General features: G+C 35.1%; 7 protein-coding genes across 8 annotated transcripts; 2 read left to right on the top strand and 5 right to left on the bottom strand.

Moving 5' to 3' along the window:
- Nucleotides 1–71: 71 nt before the first annotated feature.
- Nucleotides 72–1,197, top strand: LOC108914419 (cytochrome b-c1 complex subunit Rieske, mitochondrial-like). Its single transcript, XM_018720233.1, has 2 exons — nt 72–673; nt 733–1,197. The coding sequence occupies exons 1-2, from the start codon at nt 181–183 to the stop codon at nt 1,044–1,046; spliced, it is 807 nt and encodes a 268-aa protein (XP_018575749.1). The 5' UTR covers nt 72–180; the 3' UTR covers nt 1,047–1,197.
- Nucleotides 1,198–1,693: 496 nt separating this feature from the next.
- LOC108914428 (parkin coregulated gene protein homolog) lies at nt 1,694–2,728 on the top strand. Its single transcript, XM_018720243.1, has 4 exons — nt 1,694–1,942; nt 2,021–2,192; nt 2,329–2,478; nt 2,568–2,728. Exons 1-4 carry the CDS (start codon nt 1,694–1,696, stop codon nt 2,726–2,728), a joined length of 732 nt encoding a protein of 243 aa, XP_018575759.1.
- A 432-nt stretch (nt 2,729–3,160) lies between these two features.
- On the bottom strand, nt 3,161–4,252 carry LOC108914417 (tctex1 domain-containing protein 2-like). Of its 2 annotated transcripts, none has more exons than XM_023455095.1 (4): nt 3,759–4,252; nt 3,573–3,706; nt 3,372–3,505; nt 3,161–3,314 (listed from the first exon to the last, which is right to left on the bottom strand). In XM_023455095.1, exons 1-4 carry the CDS (start codon nt 3,896–3,898, stop codon nt 3,177–3,179), a joined length of 546 nt encoding a protein of 181 aa, XP_023310863.1. In that variant the 5' UTR covers nt 3,899–4,252; the 3' UTR covers nt 3,161–3,176. The 2 variants fall into 2 exon arrangements, with proteins under 2 accessions (XP_023310863.1, XP_018575746.1); XM_018720230.2 differs by having other exon boundaries at nt 3,161–3,297; nt 3,759–4,242.
- Nucleotides 4,253–4,388: 136 nt separating this feature from the next.
- Nucleotides 4,389–6,991, bottom strand: LOC108914392. Its single transcript, XM_018720205.2, has 7 exons — nt 6,807–6,991; nt 6,505–6,751; nt 6,043–6,064; nt 4,988–5,390; nt 4,768–4,929; nt 4,548–4,712; nt 4,389–4,456 (listed from the first exon to the last, which is right to left on the bottom strand). The coding sequence occupies exons 1-7, from the start codon at nt 6,985–6,987 to the stop codon at nt 4,389–4,391; spliced, it is 1,248 nt and encodes a 415-aa protein (XP_018575721.1). The 5' UTR covers nt 6,988–6,991.
- A 667-nt stretch (nt 6,992–7,658) lies between these two features.
- On the bottom strand, nt 7,659–8,600 carry LOC108914393 (zinc finger protein 567-like). Its single transcript, XM_018720206.1, has one exon. It carries the CDS (start codon nt 8,598–8,600, stop codon nt 7,659–7,661), a length of 942 nt encoding a protein of 313 aa, XP_018575722.1.
- Nucleotides 8,601–9,414: 814 nt separating this feature from the next.
- LOC108914394 (zinc finger protein 239-like) lies at nt 9,415–10,572 on the bottom strand. Its single transcript, XM_018720207.1, has one exon. The coding sequence runs from the start codon at nt 10,570–10,572 to the stop codon at nt 9,415–9,417; it is 1,158 nt and encodes a 385-aa protein (XP_018575723.1).
- Nucleotides 10,573–12,388: 1,816 nt separating this feature from the next.
- LOC108914395 (zinc finger protein 271-like) lies at nt 12,389–15,851 on the bottom strand. The gene is made up of 3 exons (XM_018720208.1): nt 15,823–15,851; nt 14,353–15,408; nt 12,389–13,625 (listed from the first exon to the last, which is right to left on the bottom strand). Exons 1-3 carry the CDS (start codon nt 15,849–15,851, stop codon nt 12,389–12,391), a joined length of 2,322 nt encoding a protein of 773 aa, XP_018575724.1.
- Between the last annotated feature and the right edge of the window lie 744 nt (nt 15,852–16,595).

A 16,595-nucleotide genomic window follows, 5' to 3' on the forward strand; every position in this document is an offset into this window, starting at 1 on the left:
ATTTCTATGAACGTACATTAGTTGATGTATATTATCATTGTTTTATAGTCCCTAGGTTATTTAGTATTGCCATATTGGCAGCACTGAATCTTGACGTAAGGTTAGAAAGGTATCAGTTGCCGAACGAAGTGCCCTACCAATTTGTTGCATAATAATATTTAACCGATCAAAAGCAGCAAAATGCTTAAGCCAGCAAACGTCCCCAATTATTTTCGAGCCGTAACTCAAGTAGTAAGCAATCAGTTAAACACCGGAAAGCAAATTGCTATTCTACCAGCAAAAACAACTGTTCACGTTCCCTTTACTGGTACATCTGCCCTAGCTCTTAGTCGAGTCCTTCCTACTGGCAATGTTGCCATTACTACAGGACCAGCTGTTTCTACTCAAGTAAGATGGGCTCATACAGATATTACTGTCCCAGATTTCGGCAACTACCGTAGAGACAGTGTGAAATCTCCAGTAGCGAAGGCATCCGATTCTGAAGATGCTAGGAAGAACTTCGCTTATATCATGGCTGGTGCTTTGGGTGTGGGATCAGCTTATTCCGCAAAGGCAGTAGTAACTCAGTTTGTCAGTTCTATGAGTGCGTCAGCCGACGTATTGGCTTTGGCCAAGATCGAGATCAAACTTAGTGATATTCCAGAAGGAAAATCAATTACCTTTAAATGGAGAGGTAAAGAGGATGTAATTGTTAAATAGGTTCGATGTATGTAATATTTGGTAATTTTTCAGGAAAACCCTTGTTTGTGCGACATAGGACGTCAGAGGAGATACAAGCAGAACAGTCAGTTCCTGTGACTTCTTTGAGGGATCCCCAACATGACAACGAACGAGTCCAGAAACCTGAATGGTTGATTGTTCTGGGAGTTTGCACTCATTTGGGTTGTGTACCGATTGCCAACGCTGGCGACTTCGGGGGGTACTATTGCCCCTGTCATGGATCCCATTACGATGCCTCTGGACGTATTCGAAAAGGTCCAGCTCCACTGAACCTAGAAGTACCAGAACATACTTTCCAAAGTGAAGATTTACTAATAGTCGGTTAATTCGATTCAGTTTAAATTAATTACAATATAAATAAGATCGATTTTCAATATTTATTTCTGTAAGTTCTAATTTTGAGTTAGGCCGTGTAACGTGACATAATGTGTCTATCAAATTGTGTACATACAATGTTAATAAAGAAATAAGAAAGTTGTGGTTTTGTTTGAGTTGTAGTAAATCGATAGTAAAAATTACCAATCTGGAAATCAAATAGTTAAAGGTGTATGTATTACTTTTTAAAAATGCATATAAAATTTAGACAAAATATGGTTTGTTGTAATAAAATTTAAATTTTGCCTTATTTTATGATGTATAACTGCTTTCCGATAAAAAAAAATGGAAAACTGATGTAAAACGAGAGAAAAATAATGAATTGACGGAGAGACATGGAAATTTCTCATAAAGTGTAAAATAAAACAAAGCAAGGCTCGTTGAAAGAACAACTTGCCAAAATTACAATTTGTCTTCTAATAATGTTACATGAAACAATTAGATGTTTCTTTTTCAAAAAAATTGATAAATTATACTTTGTTGGGCATTGATCTAACAACATTGTTTGTTACCATAGAAATCATCCTTATGTAGGTCACTTCGACATTTTCTACAATACGTCAAAACCATTTCATCATCACCATAAAGAACATTCACCATGGTAAGTGGTAAGGAGTTTAGATCGAACCTGAGGAAACCCCTACCAAACAGTCGCAGACCCAAAGGATGTCGACTGGTACCAGCTTTCACGATACAAGCTTTACAAAAGGGTACCTGCGTGGTTCCTCCCCCCAAATGCAATGCTTACAGAGAGGAGTTTCCGAAACAGAAGAAATTTCGGCAAAACTATCTACGGGGGAACCTGCCCATCTCCATGGAGGCTAAGGGAGGAAAGGTGTCTTGGAAGGTAAAAGAGAATAGAGACAAAAGAAAAACATTTGCTAATGTAGCAAATAGTGAATAAATAGTGAATTATATGTTTCAGGCAGAAATATCTAAACTCGATTTCCACTATTACTTACCCATGTTCTTTGAAGGACTCTGTGAAACGGAAAATCCATATAAATTATTCGCCCAGCAAGGTATTCACGATATGTTGACCCACGGCGGACCGAAGATATTTCCTTGCATTCCGCAATTGATTATTCCCATAAAAGGTATACTTACACAGAAAAACTTCTTTCAGTGTCGAATAGTTTGCGACAATCTAAAGATTCTGAATTATCAGAATTGATTCTTAAGACGATGCTAAATAAAATAGAATTATAAAACTTTTTTTGATGTGTTTTCCAGATGCTCTGAAAACGAAAAACAAAGAAGTTATGTGTACCACACTAAGGGTACTGCAACACTTGATAAAATCGGGCGATATGATAGGGGAAGCACTGGTCCCATACTACCGGCAGATTTTGCCCGTTCTAAATTTGTTTAAAGAAAAAAATGGTAAGTCAGAAATAATTTTTCGTTTCTTTTTACTCACAATGTTCCAAAATTAATCTGACACAAAAATTCTTTCTATTTTTTTTTTGTAGTAAATTGCGGAGATGAAATTGATTACAGCCAAATGAGAGGCGACAATTTGGCAGATCTGATCAACGAGACTTTGGAAATTTTAGAAACTTACGGGGGAGAGGATGCCTTCATTAATATTAAATATTTGATACCTACGTATGAATCGTGCATAATGAACTAAATTTTTGGTAACTCAATAAACTGTATTTTTCATTTCTGTTTAAAATTTCTTATACATATTAAATGGTAGTTTATAATTAAGATTTGTCGAAAAAAAAAATCATGTGGGATTACTGTAGCAGAAAATTGAATTTTAGGGATATGCAACAATATCTTATGCTTAAAAATCGTTAAAATTTTAAATGTTGCTATTTCTGTGTTACACGGCATAACGTTTATTTTATATAAAGGGGTCCTAAAAATGTTCCCAAGCTATTAGTTTGGAGTTGTTTTGTGTTGGTTTGGTGAATCGATTCAGCTTTCTGGCTAATATCAGGTGGTCAAGAGAATTTTATCTTTGCGACATATTAAATTAGTATTGAAGTAATAAATCAACTGCAAATTAATTACAGGTAAGTTTGGAAGACGTTTTTGTGTTAAATAAAACAGTTCGTACAAATGCTTATTATTTAATGAAATATATCTATAAATTCTAAACTACTGAATAAATAATGGTACATGTATGAACTAGTAAGTTTATAATTAATATAAGTAGATTGCAAAAACCGTTGTAAGGCAGAAAATTGTATCCTGTAAAAAATACATTTCTTAAAAATCTCGTCACTTTTGCACTGCTTTTCCATTCTTAAATAAACTATACTTACATTCATAAAAATTTCGCTAGTGTAGCCATCAACGTCAGAGTCCCATAAGCATCTAACCCCAGATTTCACGCCAGCTCCTTTCATTTCTCCAATAACTACTTGTACGATATGCTTGTACCTCTTCATCTGTAATTCTAGAATGACTCTAATAATATTTTTACTTACACTTAGGGTATACCTTACACTGATATTAAAACTTACCCTTTACCCTTTCGTTGACTTCATTTGCAATGGATATAGTCCATTTCTTGACATGTTCTGGTTCGTATGACTTCCCTGTTAAAGTTATCGATACCGCATTCCTTATTATCTCCTTAACAGGCATTTCCTTAAACCTACAAAATTGTAAAACATACAGTCTTATTTTTGAAGCTAAGTTACAAGTACTTTTCCTGAAGCGAGGGTTTAATTTGGTAAGCATTAGGAGGAATGGAGTCATGACTTTTTTTTGTTAATTCGACTACTGAACTGTCATCTAAAGGTGTTACAGCATCTTCCGGCCCCAAACTATCTACGTCATCTTCCATTTCTTAACGTTGGGGAGAGATCTTTGATATTATTTTGTGTCACACATTTAAGGTTTATAGGTTGACAATTCCTTATTGTTTACCTTAAAGCTTTACGGTTACCATGGCATTTATATTTTGAATGAAATCTACTGAAATTTTTTAAAATTCATTATTATAAATTGTGTCAAAATTTAAAACGAAACGTTTGGCTAAAAGCAGATTATCATTAATACGCAAACATTGATAATTTTTAAATAAATAGTATGTATATATTTAAAAATTATAACATAACCTATATTCTTAATTTCAAAATTTTCAAGGTAGCCAACCTAACCTATTACAAGGCGTTTACTTGACTTTACTCTGTTCAAATTAGATCAAGAAATTTCAGGTTACCCGAGTAGTATAAATATATATATAACACAGTATATTTTTTATTATATAAAACAAATTTAAACAATACTACAAGTTTATACATTTTATTAGGGAACAAGGCTTTACACTTTGACTAGGAAAACATATGTACAAGATTGGTCATGTATTTAAAGTTGCTTTGCATTATTTTTACATAAAGACCTAAAAATAAAATCAGTTCAGTTTTTTTTTGGCAAAGAAGATAAACTCTTAAATCTCGAAATAATATCGATTTAGAAATCTAAACTTTTACCTTTCGCGCTTTGCTTGTATTTACATATTTCATGAAACAAGTTCATATCCACATTTACGTTTCCATCGAAGAATAATTTTTTAAGTTTGGGACATTTGTCTATAATTTGGAATAGAAGATTATCTAAGATCTCCTTGTTATTTTTAAGTTCCAAGTTTACAAATTCTGAAAGTAGTAAACATGTTTTAAAGCACATAATAAAGAGTCTTCATTTTGTTACCTAATGTTCTATAATAATTTTTTATTAATTGCGTTAAGGTTTCTTCGAAATTTCTACTAACCCTCTGATTATATTTATTGCCTGTATACATGGAAAAGGAACTAAGGGGTATGTTTTTCATCAGAAATATGAATTCAATTTGTTCATAATGACAAATATTTCCTGAAAATTATGTACCTTTTATAATACAGAAGTAAAAAAAACAGACCCAAAGACCAACTTATCGTGATCGACACCTTCAAATTTGGACAACACTTTTTCAGTTTCCGCCACTTCGTATCGGGGATAATGTGACTGTGCATGTCAGTTTCATCAAAAAATATCTCCAAACTTTTCAAATGGGATTTCCCATTTTCGGCTATTACATCGATGATTCTTCTCCCGCAAAAGATAAAGTAATCCATTTTCAATTCTTTTAGGTAAGTGAATTCTTGCAAATACCCCAAAAACTCGACTGTGTCGAAGGCCGTATTGAAATTGTAAAAATAATTATGAATTTCTAAATAGGCCACTGAATGCTTTGAAGCTAAACAAGCATCTAAGATTTTCAAGCATTCTGTTTTGGGCAAATTTGTGTTGTGGAAAACTATTTTTTTTAGACCATTTTGTATTCTGAAAAATAATAACCCATGTATTATATTTTAATATGGCTACAAGTAATATTTTTTTAACACGTTCTCAAATCTACTTCTCTAAAACATGGCGGAGGAGTTTCTATCATCTGCAAAAACTATTTTTCTATCGTTTATGAATGCTTAAACTTCGGTATGAATATAATATAATTAATTATCTGGCTTAGTGAAGTATTTTTCTTTGAAACAAGGTAGCCACTGCATTTTGTATTTTTACACACTGGTCACTTTGGTTAATTCACTTTCAGTAGAGTTCTGACCAAGTTCGTTTTTTTAAACAAGTGAACAAACCAAAATATGATCAAAATCAGTTCCCCCCTCGCCGATCTAACCTAACCTAATATCGTGGTTACTTATAAGTGAACAAGATAACCGAACAAAACATAACCTATAAATAATAATAATCGTAATCTAAATAATAAAAATAAGTCGTTGATATGGATATGGATTCATCCGAAGAAGATAATATCTAACATATTATGTTGGGCACAGTATGATTGACAACAACAAGCTAATTAAACTAAAATTGAACAGACGTCAAAACTCAAAATTTAAAATAGAGTAGATGTGTTTTGTTTTAACCTAAAGTTAGTTCAAATCACGGTCACTTCTATTTTGGTCAATTTGACCAAACTGAACTAACCAAGTGGTAATCCTTAACTAACCTAACAAAAATGTTTTTTGTATAATATTTGTAATTGTGAGATTATAGTTTAATGAGTATGCAGAAGAAAAACAATGAGTTTAATTAATGGATCATTAAGGAAATTTTAAAGGTCTACTCAAGTCCTCTATATGTGGTAAAAAAGGGAATTAATTGTTGGTTGGTTTATAAAAAAGTATTAGTCCTAACCTAGCCGTAACTTAACCTTATGGTTGGTTTATAAAAAAGTATTAGTCCTAACTTAGCCGTAACTTAACCTTAATCTTAGTCCTAAAAATTTAAATGTACAAAATGTATGTATAGAACTAGGGCAAGGTTAAGATTTTTATAAACCGATACATTACATTCTGTACATTTAACTTTTTAGGACTAAGATTAAGGTTAAGTTACGGCTAAGTTAGAACTAATACTTTTTTATAAACCAACCATGTATTTTTTTACCTGAGGAATCTCGCTAGATGGTAAATGATTTTCTTTAAAGGATATACGTCATACCACTCAAAGATTTTGAAAGATTTTATCTGAACACCGTTTTCATTTAAAATGAACATATATCGAACTACTCTTTTGGTCAAGTCGTGTATCTTCAGGGGCAGCCAGCGATTCTGAATCTGTGGCTTCTCCCAGCCAATTTCTAAAGAGTTGATGTGCCGGTAGTACTCGTTGGTCAGCAAAATGGTACTGGGTTCTGGAAATACAAGGAACTGAGGGTAGAATGGCACGCAAATGTACTAGGTACTTACCCAAAAAGTCCTTGTCAATGTGAAGGATTATATTTTTCCATAGATCTCTCCTGTCTAGGGCTTCCTTCCATTTTTGCGAGACCATGGAGCAGGACATACGGTCAGGCCTCGGCAAATACTTATAAATTTCGGTTAGTAATTCTATTGGTATAGGTAGTTCTTCTAGCAAGGCGCTAGCCATGTTCCCATTGCTGTTTACTCATGTTACTTTAACTCGGAGGTCAGCTATTCCTTTGGCTTTCCTCCTACTAAAATTAGTTTTTCAACATACCAATTTTGAAGAACTTTATGTCAAAGTTACTATGACGATGGTGACAAAGAAATATTACTAGATGACAAGAACGCAGTATCTAGTTTTGAGATCTGGCTTGGCCAATTTTAGTAGTTCACAACTACTATAACTTTGACGTGATACATCTATAAAACCGTTTATACAGCGACTGTTATTAGAAATTGAAAAGCAAAGACAAAGAGAAATGTAATATATTTTTTATTTCCTAGATTTACAAATGAGACAAACTTAGTATATAAACTTAATTTATTATTTTGTTATCATCAGTCCTATCTATCCACTTAGATTTTTGCATCATTTTTTCTATTGAAATATGTAGTTAGGAGCTAGGCTTTGTACTGAAGACTATCAACTAATCCTTCGATTAGGCTGTGAATATCAATATACATATAATTATTTCACTGTTACACACTAGATCTGCTAAGACAATAAGATATTTGTTTCACCAGATAAGATAAAGAGGTACCAGATAATAATTGGAGTGAAGTAATTATTTTATCGTAAAATAATGTAGTTATCCAATCACCAGCGTGTATTCCAGAAGTTTGATGTGTTACGCGTTAACGACAGTTCTTTGAGTGTATATTAACAGCACTCCTCGACACGTATCCCTTTCCGCACTTTTCGCAGGTGTAGGGCCGTTCGCCTGTGTGTCCTCGCTGGTGGATAACCAAAGGAGTTCTTTGCGCAAAGCCCTTGCCACACGTGGTACATTTGTAGGGCTTTTCTCCGCTGTGAATTCTTAAATGGCACTTGAACGTGGAACTCAGTCGGAAAGAATTACCACAAACGTTGCACACGTACCTCTTTACACCGGTGTGTATTCTCATGTGAGTGTTTAACGTCGATTGGTTTCTGAATTTCTTCCCACACACGGAACAAAGACGTTCTAAGGCTTCCTGGTTACATATGTGTCTCGATAATACCGTTTTCGTAGCGAATGTAGCTTTGCAGGACTGGCATTCGTACTTGGTGTCACTCTGATCTCCATGTGAGTGAATCTGATGCAGGGGCAGATCATCGATCTGCTTACTAATGGTACCAAATATATCGATATCAGTTTGTTGATGAGGATCAAGTCTCTGGTTCGATGACTCTTTTTGTCTCAAAGTGGCGGGACAGTTTTTGAGTTTGTCTTTTTCTTTTTTATGGTATTCGTAGTGATCGATTAACGAATCTTTATCTTTCTTCACCTCAAAACATAAAAAGCATTTCCAGCTTCTGTGCTCTTCGGGAGTAGATGTACAGTGCTTTTCTCCGTCTGTATAACACCTCGTCTTCATATTATTTGAAGTTTCGGAAGACTCAGCGTATTTTGAATAATCGAAAGGATTTTTGTATTCTGTTGGAAAGCTAGTTTTCTCTTTCATAAATGAGATTAACGGATCTGTCTCTTCTAAAGGTGGCATTTTCTTAGTACTATCAACATTAGCTGTATTTGCTATTGGATCTAGCTCATTTTGCATTGGTTGCTGTGCAAATATTCTGTTTTGCGAAGTCATCATTCTAGAATTTTGTGTGCTGACGCTGCTTTTCAAAGGAAACACAATGCTTTGTAAATTACTATAGGACAATGAATTAGGTGCCGATATGAGCTGAATGGATGGTTGCAATACACAATTCATGGTAAGGCCGTTGTTATAGGTCACCAAATATAATGTTCCCGAATTCTGAGGACTAAGTTCATTGGCGGGTGTGTTATGTGTCATCGAGGTTTGTTTAATATTGCTTATCAGATTGATATTTCCAAATGGTTTAATCCTAAAAAGAACTAAATTAATGGTGTATGATAGGAAAATAAACATATTTAAAAATGTTACATGAAATATATTTATGTGAAATGTTTTTTTGAGGTTCCGCACGATGAAAACTACTTTTCGAAGAATTTTATAAATTCATCGTATATTTGAAATAGAAATTAACTAATTGTGGATGACAACAAGCGATAATGTTTTTGCAAGAAAAAATAAAGCTGTCATGTTTTTCTTTAGTGGGTATGCCAATATATTAATTAATGTACCGAAGTAAGGATAAGACGTTTTAATAAAAAAATTTAGGTACGGGCTAAATAAAGTTCACTTATTTTATTTATTTTTCATCTTTTCTAATAAAAAGATGTCAAGTTTATTAATGGCCGAACAAATCGGTTGCTCTCGACAGAAATGCAGAAGTAAAATATATCAACAAGTAATGCAATCAAAAACGTGGATGTGGGTCATAAAAACGATTTATTAATTAGTAGAAATATTCATTTACAAACACATTGAGAGTTCGGGAAAACATTTTTTTTCTATCAATGACACTATTTTGGCGGATTTACAGTCTCCCGTTGCAGTTTTTACAGTGCATGTTCAACGCACCTCTCGAAGTGAACCCTGTGGTACAAAACTGGCAGATGTACGGCCGTTCTCCCGTGTGCGTTCTGAGGTGTATCCTGAGGGGCGCCCCCTGGCTGAAACACTTCCCGCAGTATTCGCACGAGTAGGGCTTTTCTCCACTGTGCACCCTTTCGTGCATGACGAGATAATCTTTCTTCGTGAAGCTCTTGGCGCAATACGTGCAGGTGTACGGTTTAAATCCCGTGTGCACCCTGTAGTGTATCCGAAGCTTATTCTTCTGCGAGAATCCCTTTCCGCAGGTGTCGCAAAGATGTTTCTTTTCATGGGGCAACGGGTTTTTCACATGCTTCTCCTCGTAGTGTTTTTCAAGTGTGGCCAACTTACTGAACACCTTGCTGCACACCATGCACTGATTGGGCAGAAGCTGGCCGTCGATGCCTACTCTGTGGGATCGGATCTGGTGCGTGAGCAGGTATCTGGAATAGGTGAAGGTCTTCGTGCACACTATGCAAGCGAACGGCCTTATTCCCAAATGCTCGTTGTTGTGTTCTTTGTAGAGGACTGTGTCGTTAAAGCCTTTGCCGCACGTTTCGCATATGTAAGAGAACTTCTTCAAGTGGACGTAGTTGATGTGTATAAGGAGGCCGGTTCTTTTGAATGTCTTATAAGTGCATAGAGGGCAGCGAAACGACTTATCCTCACTATGGACGGCGCTGTGAGTGCCGAAGTCGTAAGCCTTTTTGAACTTTTCGTTACACACGGCACACTGGAACTTCTCTTCGTGCGTTTTGATGTGTTTTTCAATCTCTACTTGCTCCTGGTACTCTGCAGAGCAGGTATTGCACACGTACAGCTCTTGTATTTCGTCAAACTTGAATGTATGTTCGTCAAGGTCAATCGTGGCGTGTTCTGTTTTCCTGTGGGAGACCAATGTTCGTTTAGTGGGGAAAATTTGGCCGCATTTCTTGCAAGGCCATTTTTTGTTGGTGTCGTAATGTCTCTTCTTCTTCGGAACTATTTCTACCGCCTCCGTTGACGATTTTTGTCTTCTCTTTCTCGTTACTGGGACGTATTCGTAGTCACTCTCATCATTCTCTGACTGCGTCTCTTGAAAATGTTTGTCAAGTATAATCATGTCTTTGTCATCAACAAGCTCATATTTCACGGCGGTTTTTCTTCGGGTTTCCATTTTATTTTCAGGTTCTTTATTGTCACTAGAAGCATCTTTCGTTTTCCTGAAATAAAACAGTATTAGCTAATTATACTACATAGGGATAACAATTATTACCAAACATTTGAAGTAAATCTGTACTTTGTACAACAGATAAAAAAAATAATTTTTTTAATGCTGCAGACTACAGATGTAAAAATCCAAAGTTTCTGTTTAATGTTGGTATCATTTTTCTTACATAAATTATCAAACGAACACATGAGCTCTCTATGTAGGTATACTTACCTTTAAAATGATCCTAGTTTTATACTTACATTACTAGATATTAAATTTGTAAAGAGCAACGTTTTTTGCACCATTTCAACCAAATTGATGTATCGCTAAACGCTTTGTTTTAAATATAAATATCGGGAACTTTTTAGGCCATGTAGTTACAGCAGTTAGAGGAGTTCCGATACAATGCTCACATAACGTTCCAAATTCATTGTTTCAAATCAAATGCAGTTGCGTCTGATTGTTTCGAATGTACCAGGAACAAAGCTTACCTTACGTATACATTGCCTTATCAGTTAATGCCTTCGTCGGCAATACGGCACACTTAAAAAATATATAAAAATGTTGGTAGACTTTTTATTAATAATATAAACATTAAACTATATATACATTAAATTTCACTAAACAAATAATATATCTATTTTCTTTCAATTTTTAAAGTTTATTGACCTAAATAATATAACAGTCCTTTAAAAATATATTAATAAAAATAACATTCGAATCGGCAGTCAAATTATTGTAAATACACATACTTTAAGATGGGTAAACTAATTAGATCACATTGAAGTTGTAATAATGTGACGCGCCTCTTAAAATTACCCTACATAGGGGAAATCGTTACATTTAACATCACTTATCTCTAAGCTCGCAACTTCGCGACTTGTTAAACAATTTTTTTATCGGTTTACGGTAGCACTGTAAATTACTGCAACCTATATAATTATCTTGATGCAACATTATAAAACTAGAAAAAAAATGGCAGTATCATTTTGGAAATTCCTACCAAGCACATGTATATTTTTAAATTAAAGGAATCGGTAAAAAAATAATGAGGATATATTTTAAAAATCTAGTTTTGATTTTAGTCAACATTAAGTATCCTTCGTTAACAAAATAACGATCTATCTACGCTTTCTACCACTTATTTTTGTATATATAACTAATAGATATACACAAAAAATCTATTTCTTGTTATTTCTAGATAACTAACTACAGATGTTGATAATTATTATTCCTGTTTTATCTAGGACTATAAACTCATAGTCTATCAATATCAGGTTCTCATCGGCAGTATTACTGGCACAGCTATTTCATAGAGTTAAAAACGCAATTATATAAATTCTTAATTGTTTTTTATTATGAAAAAAATTACATCATTTCGGCTTCTAGTAACTTTGTAGCACAGCATAGATAGATCAGCAGGCACAGCGGGTTAATTTACGAATGAAGCCAGCCAAATTATTGTTTGTCAGTGATTATCAAAATGTTGTAGGTAGGGTACTCAAAATGTGGTAATTTGATCATGCAAGTAATTTTTTTTTTTTTGAAATTACTGGATATTCCAAGAGTTAGTTATATTACGAGGCATACAACAGAGATAATACCGCGGATAGTGAACGTATACGTAGTCCCTACTGATCTATCTACACTGAGTTTATAGTGACGTTATACACTGATACTGACAAACCACGACTTGCAATTTTCACTTTTAACCCAAGAATTTCCGTTAGGTGGCGACACCATTACAGATTTTCATGTGCAAGTTGAGAGATCCCCGAGAAATATATCCCCCGTTACAGAACTGGCAGACGTAAGGTCTTTCGCCAGTATGCCCTCGAACGTGGATCCTTAACGACGCTGCCTGGTTGAAACATTTACCGCAGTACTCACAGGGGTAGGGTTTCTCACCCGTATGCACCCTTTCGTGCATCACCAAGTAGTCCTTCTTGGTGAATCTCTTATCACAGTACCTGCAGCCGAACGGCTTGTCCCCCGTGTGGATTCGGTAGTGTATCTTCAGTTTATCTGACGTACCGAACCCCTTGCCGCACATGTCGCACAGATGGCGCTTCTCGGGTTTGTCGTCGCCGGTGTTGCTGTGCTTGGTGGTGATGTGTTTGAGAAGGGTGGCGACTTTGCTGAACACTTTGAGGCAGATGCTGCACTGGGTTTTGTGGAGGGTACCCTCTATATGGACAGTGTGGTACCTCGTTTGGTGTATGAGCATGTACCTCGAGTAGACGAACTCTTTGTTGCACACCACGCAAACGAACGGTTTTATTCCCAAATGCTCGTTGTTGTGCTCTTTGAAGATGACGGAATCGTTGAAGCCTTTTCCGCAAGTAGCACACGTATAGTAGAACTTGTGGTAGTGCACCCGGTTGATGTGAGTCTGTAAACATGTCCGTCTAGGGGTGTTGTAGCTGCATAACGGACAGGTGTAAGAGTCGTCCGTACTGTGAGCTTTCATATGTACAGCGAAGCTGTACGCCTTCTTCGAGGTATGCTTGCATACCTCGCAGGTGTAAAACTCCTCGTGTACTTTGGAAATATGCTCTTCTACTTCCCCCTTCGTTTGGTATTCAGCTGAACAAGTATTGCACGTGTACTGGTCCTGTTCTTCGTCGTACTTGAAAGTGTGCTGGTCTTTCGGTTCTTCCACGTGGTATAATTTAGTGTGTTCGGTGAGGTCGCGCCTGGTCTCGAATTCCACTAAACACCTTCTGCAGGTCCAAATCTTGTGCTCCTGTTTCCTTATCTTCTTCTCCAAAGGTTTTATCTTCTTCACCCTCTTCTTCTTTTTGTACCCTGGGGGGGTGTATTCGTCGTCATCTATTTCCACTTTGATTTTCTTTTTTAAGAGCAAGGATTTGTCGGGAGATTTCTTTTTGTCTTTCTTGTATAGGCTTGTTAGGTCGCAGCTGTCTCCGACGCTTAGTTCCACTTCTAGAGCCGGAAAGAACCTAAAAAAGATTGGTATTAGTAAATGAGCTAGAATAGTACGTTGATACTTACAAAATATAAGATTTATCGATGATTCCAACATGGAAATATACAATCTCACGCTTCATATTCGTGTTCTAAAGATATGGTCTTGGAATGTTCAATTTAATAATAAAACAATAAAAATACTGAAAAATATGCGTTTTAATTTCAAACTAGAGTACATTTTTTATGCAACCAGTAATTCATTTACTTTACAATATCGTTTACCGCCACATGCTCAACAATATCAAAATGTTTAGTTAGTTACAAGATTAAACAAAATATAAAAATAATAATTACAGTAAAATACGACTTTACTTCCTTTTAATGCAGTAAATTTGTCTTATTAAATTAATGGTTAAAAAATAATACAGTGTAATAAAGGATAATAAAAAGAAATAAGTTAAAATACTTAGTTTACGGATCCATTACTTATGACTGGAAAAAAATGTTGCAATCTAACAGTATTTTGCTAAAGTAACAACTTGTCCTTTTTATATCGTATCTGTCGAGAGTTTTATTAAAGCAGCTACCGATTTTCCTTTAAAAATTCAGGTGTGATTTTCGAAAAAAATATGATTGCAATTTTTATAGCTACTATGTATTGCGTTTATAAAAAATTAAAACGAATTTAAGCAACTTTTAATATGCGCGTTCAATGCCCCCTTCGAGACACACCCAGTGTTACAATGCGGACAAACATACGGCCTCTCCCCCGTGTGACTCCGCATGTGGATCCTGAGGGGGGCGCCTTGGTTAAAGCTTTTCCCGCACACTTCGCAAATGTAAGGTTTCTCCCCGTTATGGATTCTCTCGTGCATTATTAGGTAGTCTTTCTTGATGAAGCTCTTGCTGCAATAGACACACGAGAAGGGTTTCTCGCCCGTGTGCTTCCTATAGTGGATTTTCAGTTTGTCTGTCCTGGAAAAGCCCTGGCCGCACACGTCGCAGAGATGTTTCTTCTCGGCAGGGCCCTCGTGGTATGTCAGGTGTTTGTTGAGCATGTGCTTCACTAAGGTTTCGTTCCTGGCGAATATCCTCGAGCACATGTGGCACTGGGTCTTGGAGTCTTTGTCTAAAACCCGCACCCTGTGGTTTCGCACCTGATGGGCGACGAGGTAGCGGGAGTAGACGAATTCCTTGTTGCAGACGATGCAGATGAACGGTTTTAAGCCCAAGTGGATGTTTTCATGTTCTTTGAACGTAGACGCATCGTTGAAACACTTCCCGCAGGATCGGCACTGGAAATCGTACTTTCTGAAGTGTAGCCTAACTATGTGGATCAACATGGCCGATTTTCTGCTGGTTATGTGGTTGCATAAGGGACAAGGAAAGTGTTTGTCTTCCCTGTGTTGCTGCATGTGCGAAGAAAAGTTCAAAGCGCCCGAGATAGTTTTGTTACAAATCTGACACTGGTATTTTTCTTCGTGCGTCTCGTAGTGCTTCTCCACCTCTTCTTTTGTTTGAAATTCTGCCGAGCAGTTATTGCAAGTGTAAAAATCATGGACCTCATCGTATATGAATTTCTGCGCTTCCTCTCTGTTGACGATGTCGTCAGTGTCTTCGTGGATGGACTTTCTGTGGTTGAAGAGGTCTTTTCTCGAGGCGAACTCTTCAAAGCAAATCTTGCACATCCAACTTCGCGCTCTCTGATTGGGTTTTAGCTTGGGGATGTACCTTTTCGTGCTCCTTGATTTGGGTTTTTGCTCTTTTTTTGAAATTTTTAATTTCGTACTCGACTTTGGGGACTTGCCTTCACGCCTAAAAAAATAAAACATTATTCTTTCTTATGAACTGTTTATGTGTAATTAAAAAAGTCTTAAATAGACTTTCTTTTTTAAATTCTTATTTGGGAAATATTTTTATAAAGATAGTGTAGATTAGTAAAAAAATAAATAAATACTTGACACAGTAAAAGCAAGTTTCTGTTTAACAAAACTTGTAAATTCCTTATAATTCCTTGCTTGGTTTATAGTCCTAGTTATTAGAAAATCAAATCAAATATATTTAAATCACTATAAAAAAATAATATGAAAATGTGATATATGCAAAAATCTTATGTGGAAGTTTGAAAAATACAAACTGACCGTTTTCATAAATCCTCATAAAACGATACAAAATAATCTTAAAGTTAGTTAAATTCTCTAAAAATGAAAGTAACTAATACCTACTTACCTTATTATAAGAATTTTAATCCTTGACATTTCTACAGGCAAAATTATTTACATGTGGATTTTTTGCTAAAATAAATTACTTCATAATATTTTTTTATTTAAATCTGTTTTCACAAATACATGAAACAATTTGTGAATAATAGCTAGCAACTAATTATAAATGAATAGTTCAATCAAATTTCCATGTTTATGATTTGAAAACATATTAGCCGATTTCTTTCGATCACAATTTCGTCGTCATGATTTCATGAAAGTCAATACTGTTATAATCCCACTCATCAGCCGATTTATTTTTTTATCATAGAGCAGTTTCAGAATAAAAAAATATTAACCTCCGTTAAAGAAATATATATGTACATGCTTATTATAACAGTCCCACGGCAAGAAAAAATTCAATGTGACAGACCTTTAAATGACCTTGAATAAAAGCCGACTTCATAAACATATGGGTACGATGGTCTAGTTTATCACATGTTGATTTTTTTCCCATTAGGCTGTGTTATTACTAATTTAGAGGTAACTGCAGGAAACTTTAAGCAAAACAGTACAAATAGTTCTATCAAATATCACTCAATATACATTTTTACATTTGTTTATAAAATAAATGGATGAAAGAACAATTGTTTCAAGAAATTAAGATTTTTTTTACTATAAAATCTAGTACTGGTACATGTATCACTTTAAAATTAGTATAAAGAAATCAAAATCACATAAAGCAAATTATTGGATATTAATTTTTATTGCTTTTTTGATAAATTTTTTTGAAAGATGGTT

The sequence above is a fragment of the Anoplophora glabripennis genome, unplaced genomic scaffold, assembly GCF_000390285.2.
Source record: "Anoplophora glabripennis isolate ALB-LARVAE unplaced genomic scaffold, Agla_2.0 scaffold543, whole genome shotgun sequence".
Taxonomy (NCBI): domain Eukaryota; kingdom Metazoa; phylum Arthropoda; class Insecta; order Coleoptera; family Cerambycidae; genus Anoplophora; species Anoplophora glabripennis.

Bases quoted from the DNA above. Each gene is read 5' to 3' on its own strand.
- LOC108914393 (XM_018720206.1), bottom strand. From the start codon at position 8,600: ATGACTTCGCAAAACAGAATATTTGCACAGCAACCAATGCAAAATGAG.
- LOC108914417 (XM_023455095.1), bottom strand. From the start codon at position 3,898: ATGGAAGATGACGTAGATAGTTTGGGGCCGGAAGATGCTGTAACACCT. The intron at 3,707-3,758 runs GTACTTGTAACT...ACAATTTTGTAG, and splicing joins AAACCCTCGCTTCAGGAAAA to GTTTAAGGAAATGCCTGTTA. The intron at 3,506-3,572 runs GTAAGTTTTAAT...GAGTCATTCTAG, and splicing joins AGTCAACGAAAGGGTAAAGG to AATTACAGATGAAGAGGTAC.
- LOC108914419 (XM_018720233.1), top strand. From the start codon at position 181: ATGCTTAAGCCAGCAAACGTCCCCAATTATTTTCGAGCCGTAACTCAA. The intron at 674-732 runs GTAAAGAGGATG...GTAATTTTTCAG, and splicing joins AATTACCTTTAAATGGAGAG to GAAAACCCTTGTTTGTGCGA.
- LOC108914392 (XM_018720205.2), bottom strand. From the start codon at position 6,987: ATGGCTAGCGCCTTGCTAGAAGAACTACCTATACCAATAGAATTACTA. The intron at 6,065-6,504 runs GTAAAAAAATAC...CATTTTTGTTAG, and splicing joins CATCTAGCGAGATTCCTCAG to GTTAGTTAAGGATTACCACT. The intron at 4,457-4,547 runs GTAAAAGTTTAG...TTTTATTTTTAG, and splicing joins ATACAAGCAAAGCGCGAAAG to GTCTTTATGTAAAAATAATG.
- LOC108914395 (XM_018720208.1), bottom strand. From the start codon at position 15,851: ATGTCAAGGATTAAAATTCTTATAATAAG. The intron at 15,409-15,822 runs GTAAGTAGGTAT...TTATTTTTTTAG, and splicing joins ATTAAAATTCTTATAATAAG to GCGTGAAGGCAAGTCCCCAA. The intron at 13,626-14,352 runs GTATGTTTGTCC...AATCTTTTTTAG, and splicing joins AGTCACACGGGGGAGAGGCC to GTTCTTTCCGGCTCTAGAAG.
- LOC108914394 (XM_018720207.1), bottom strand. From the start codon at position 10,572: ATGATTATACTTGACAAACATTTTCAAGAGACGCAGTCAGAGAATGAT.
- LOC108914428 (XM_018720243.1), top strand. From the start codon at position 1,694: ATGGTAAGTGGTAAGGAGTTTAGATCGAACCTGAGGAAACCCCTACCA. The intron at 1,943-2,020 runs GTAAAAGAGAAT...TATATGTTTCAG, and splicing joins GAGGAAAGGTGTCTTGGAAG to GCAGAAATATCTAAACTCGA. The intron at 2,479-2,567 runs GTAAGTCAGAAA...TTTTTTTTGTAG, and splicing joins TTTGTTTAAAGAAAAAAATG to TAAATTGCGGAGATGAAATT.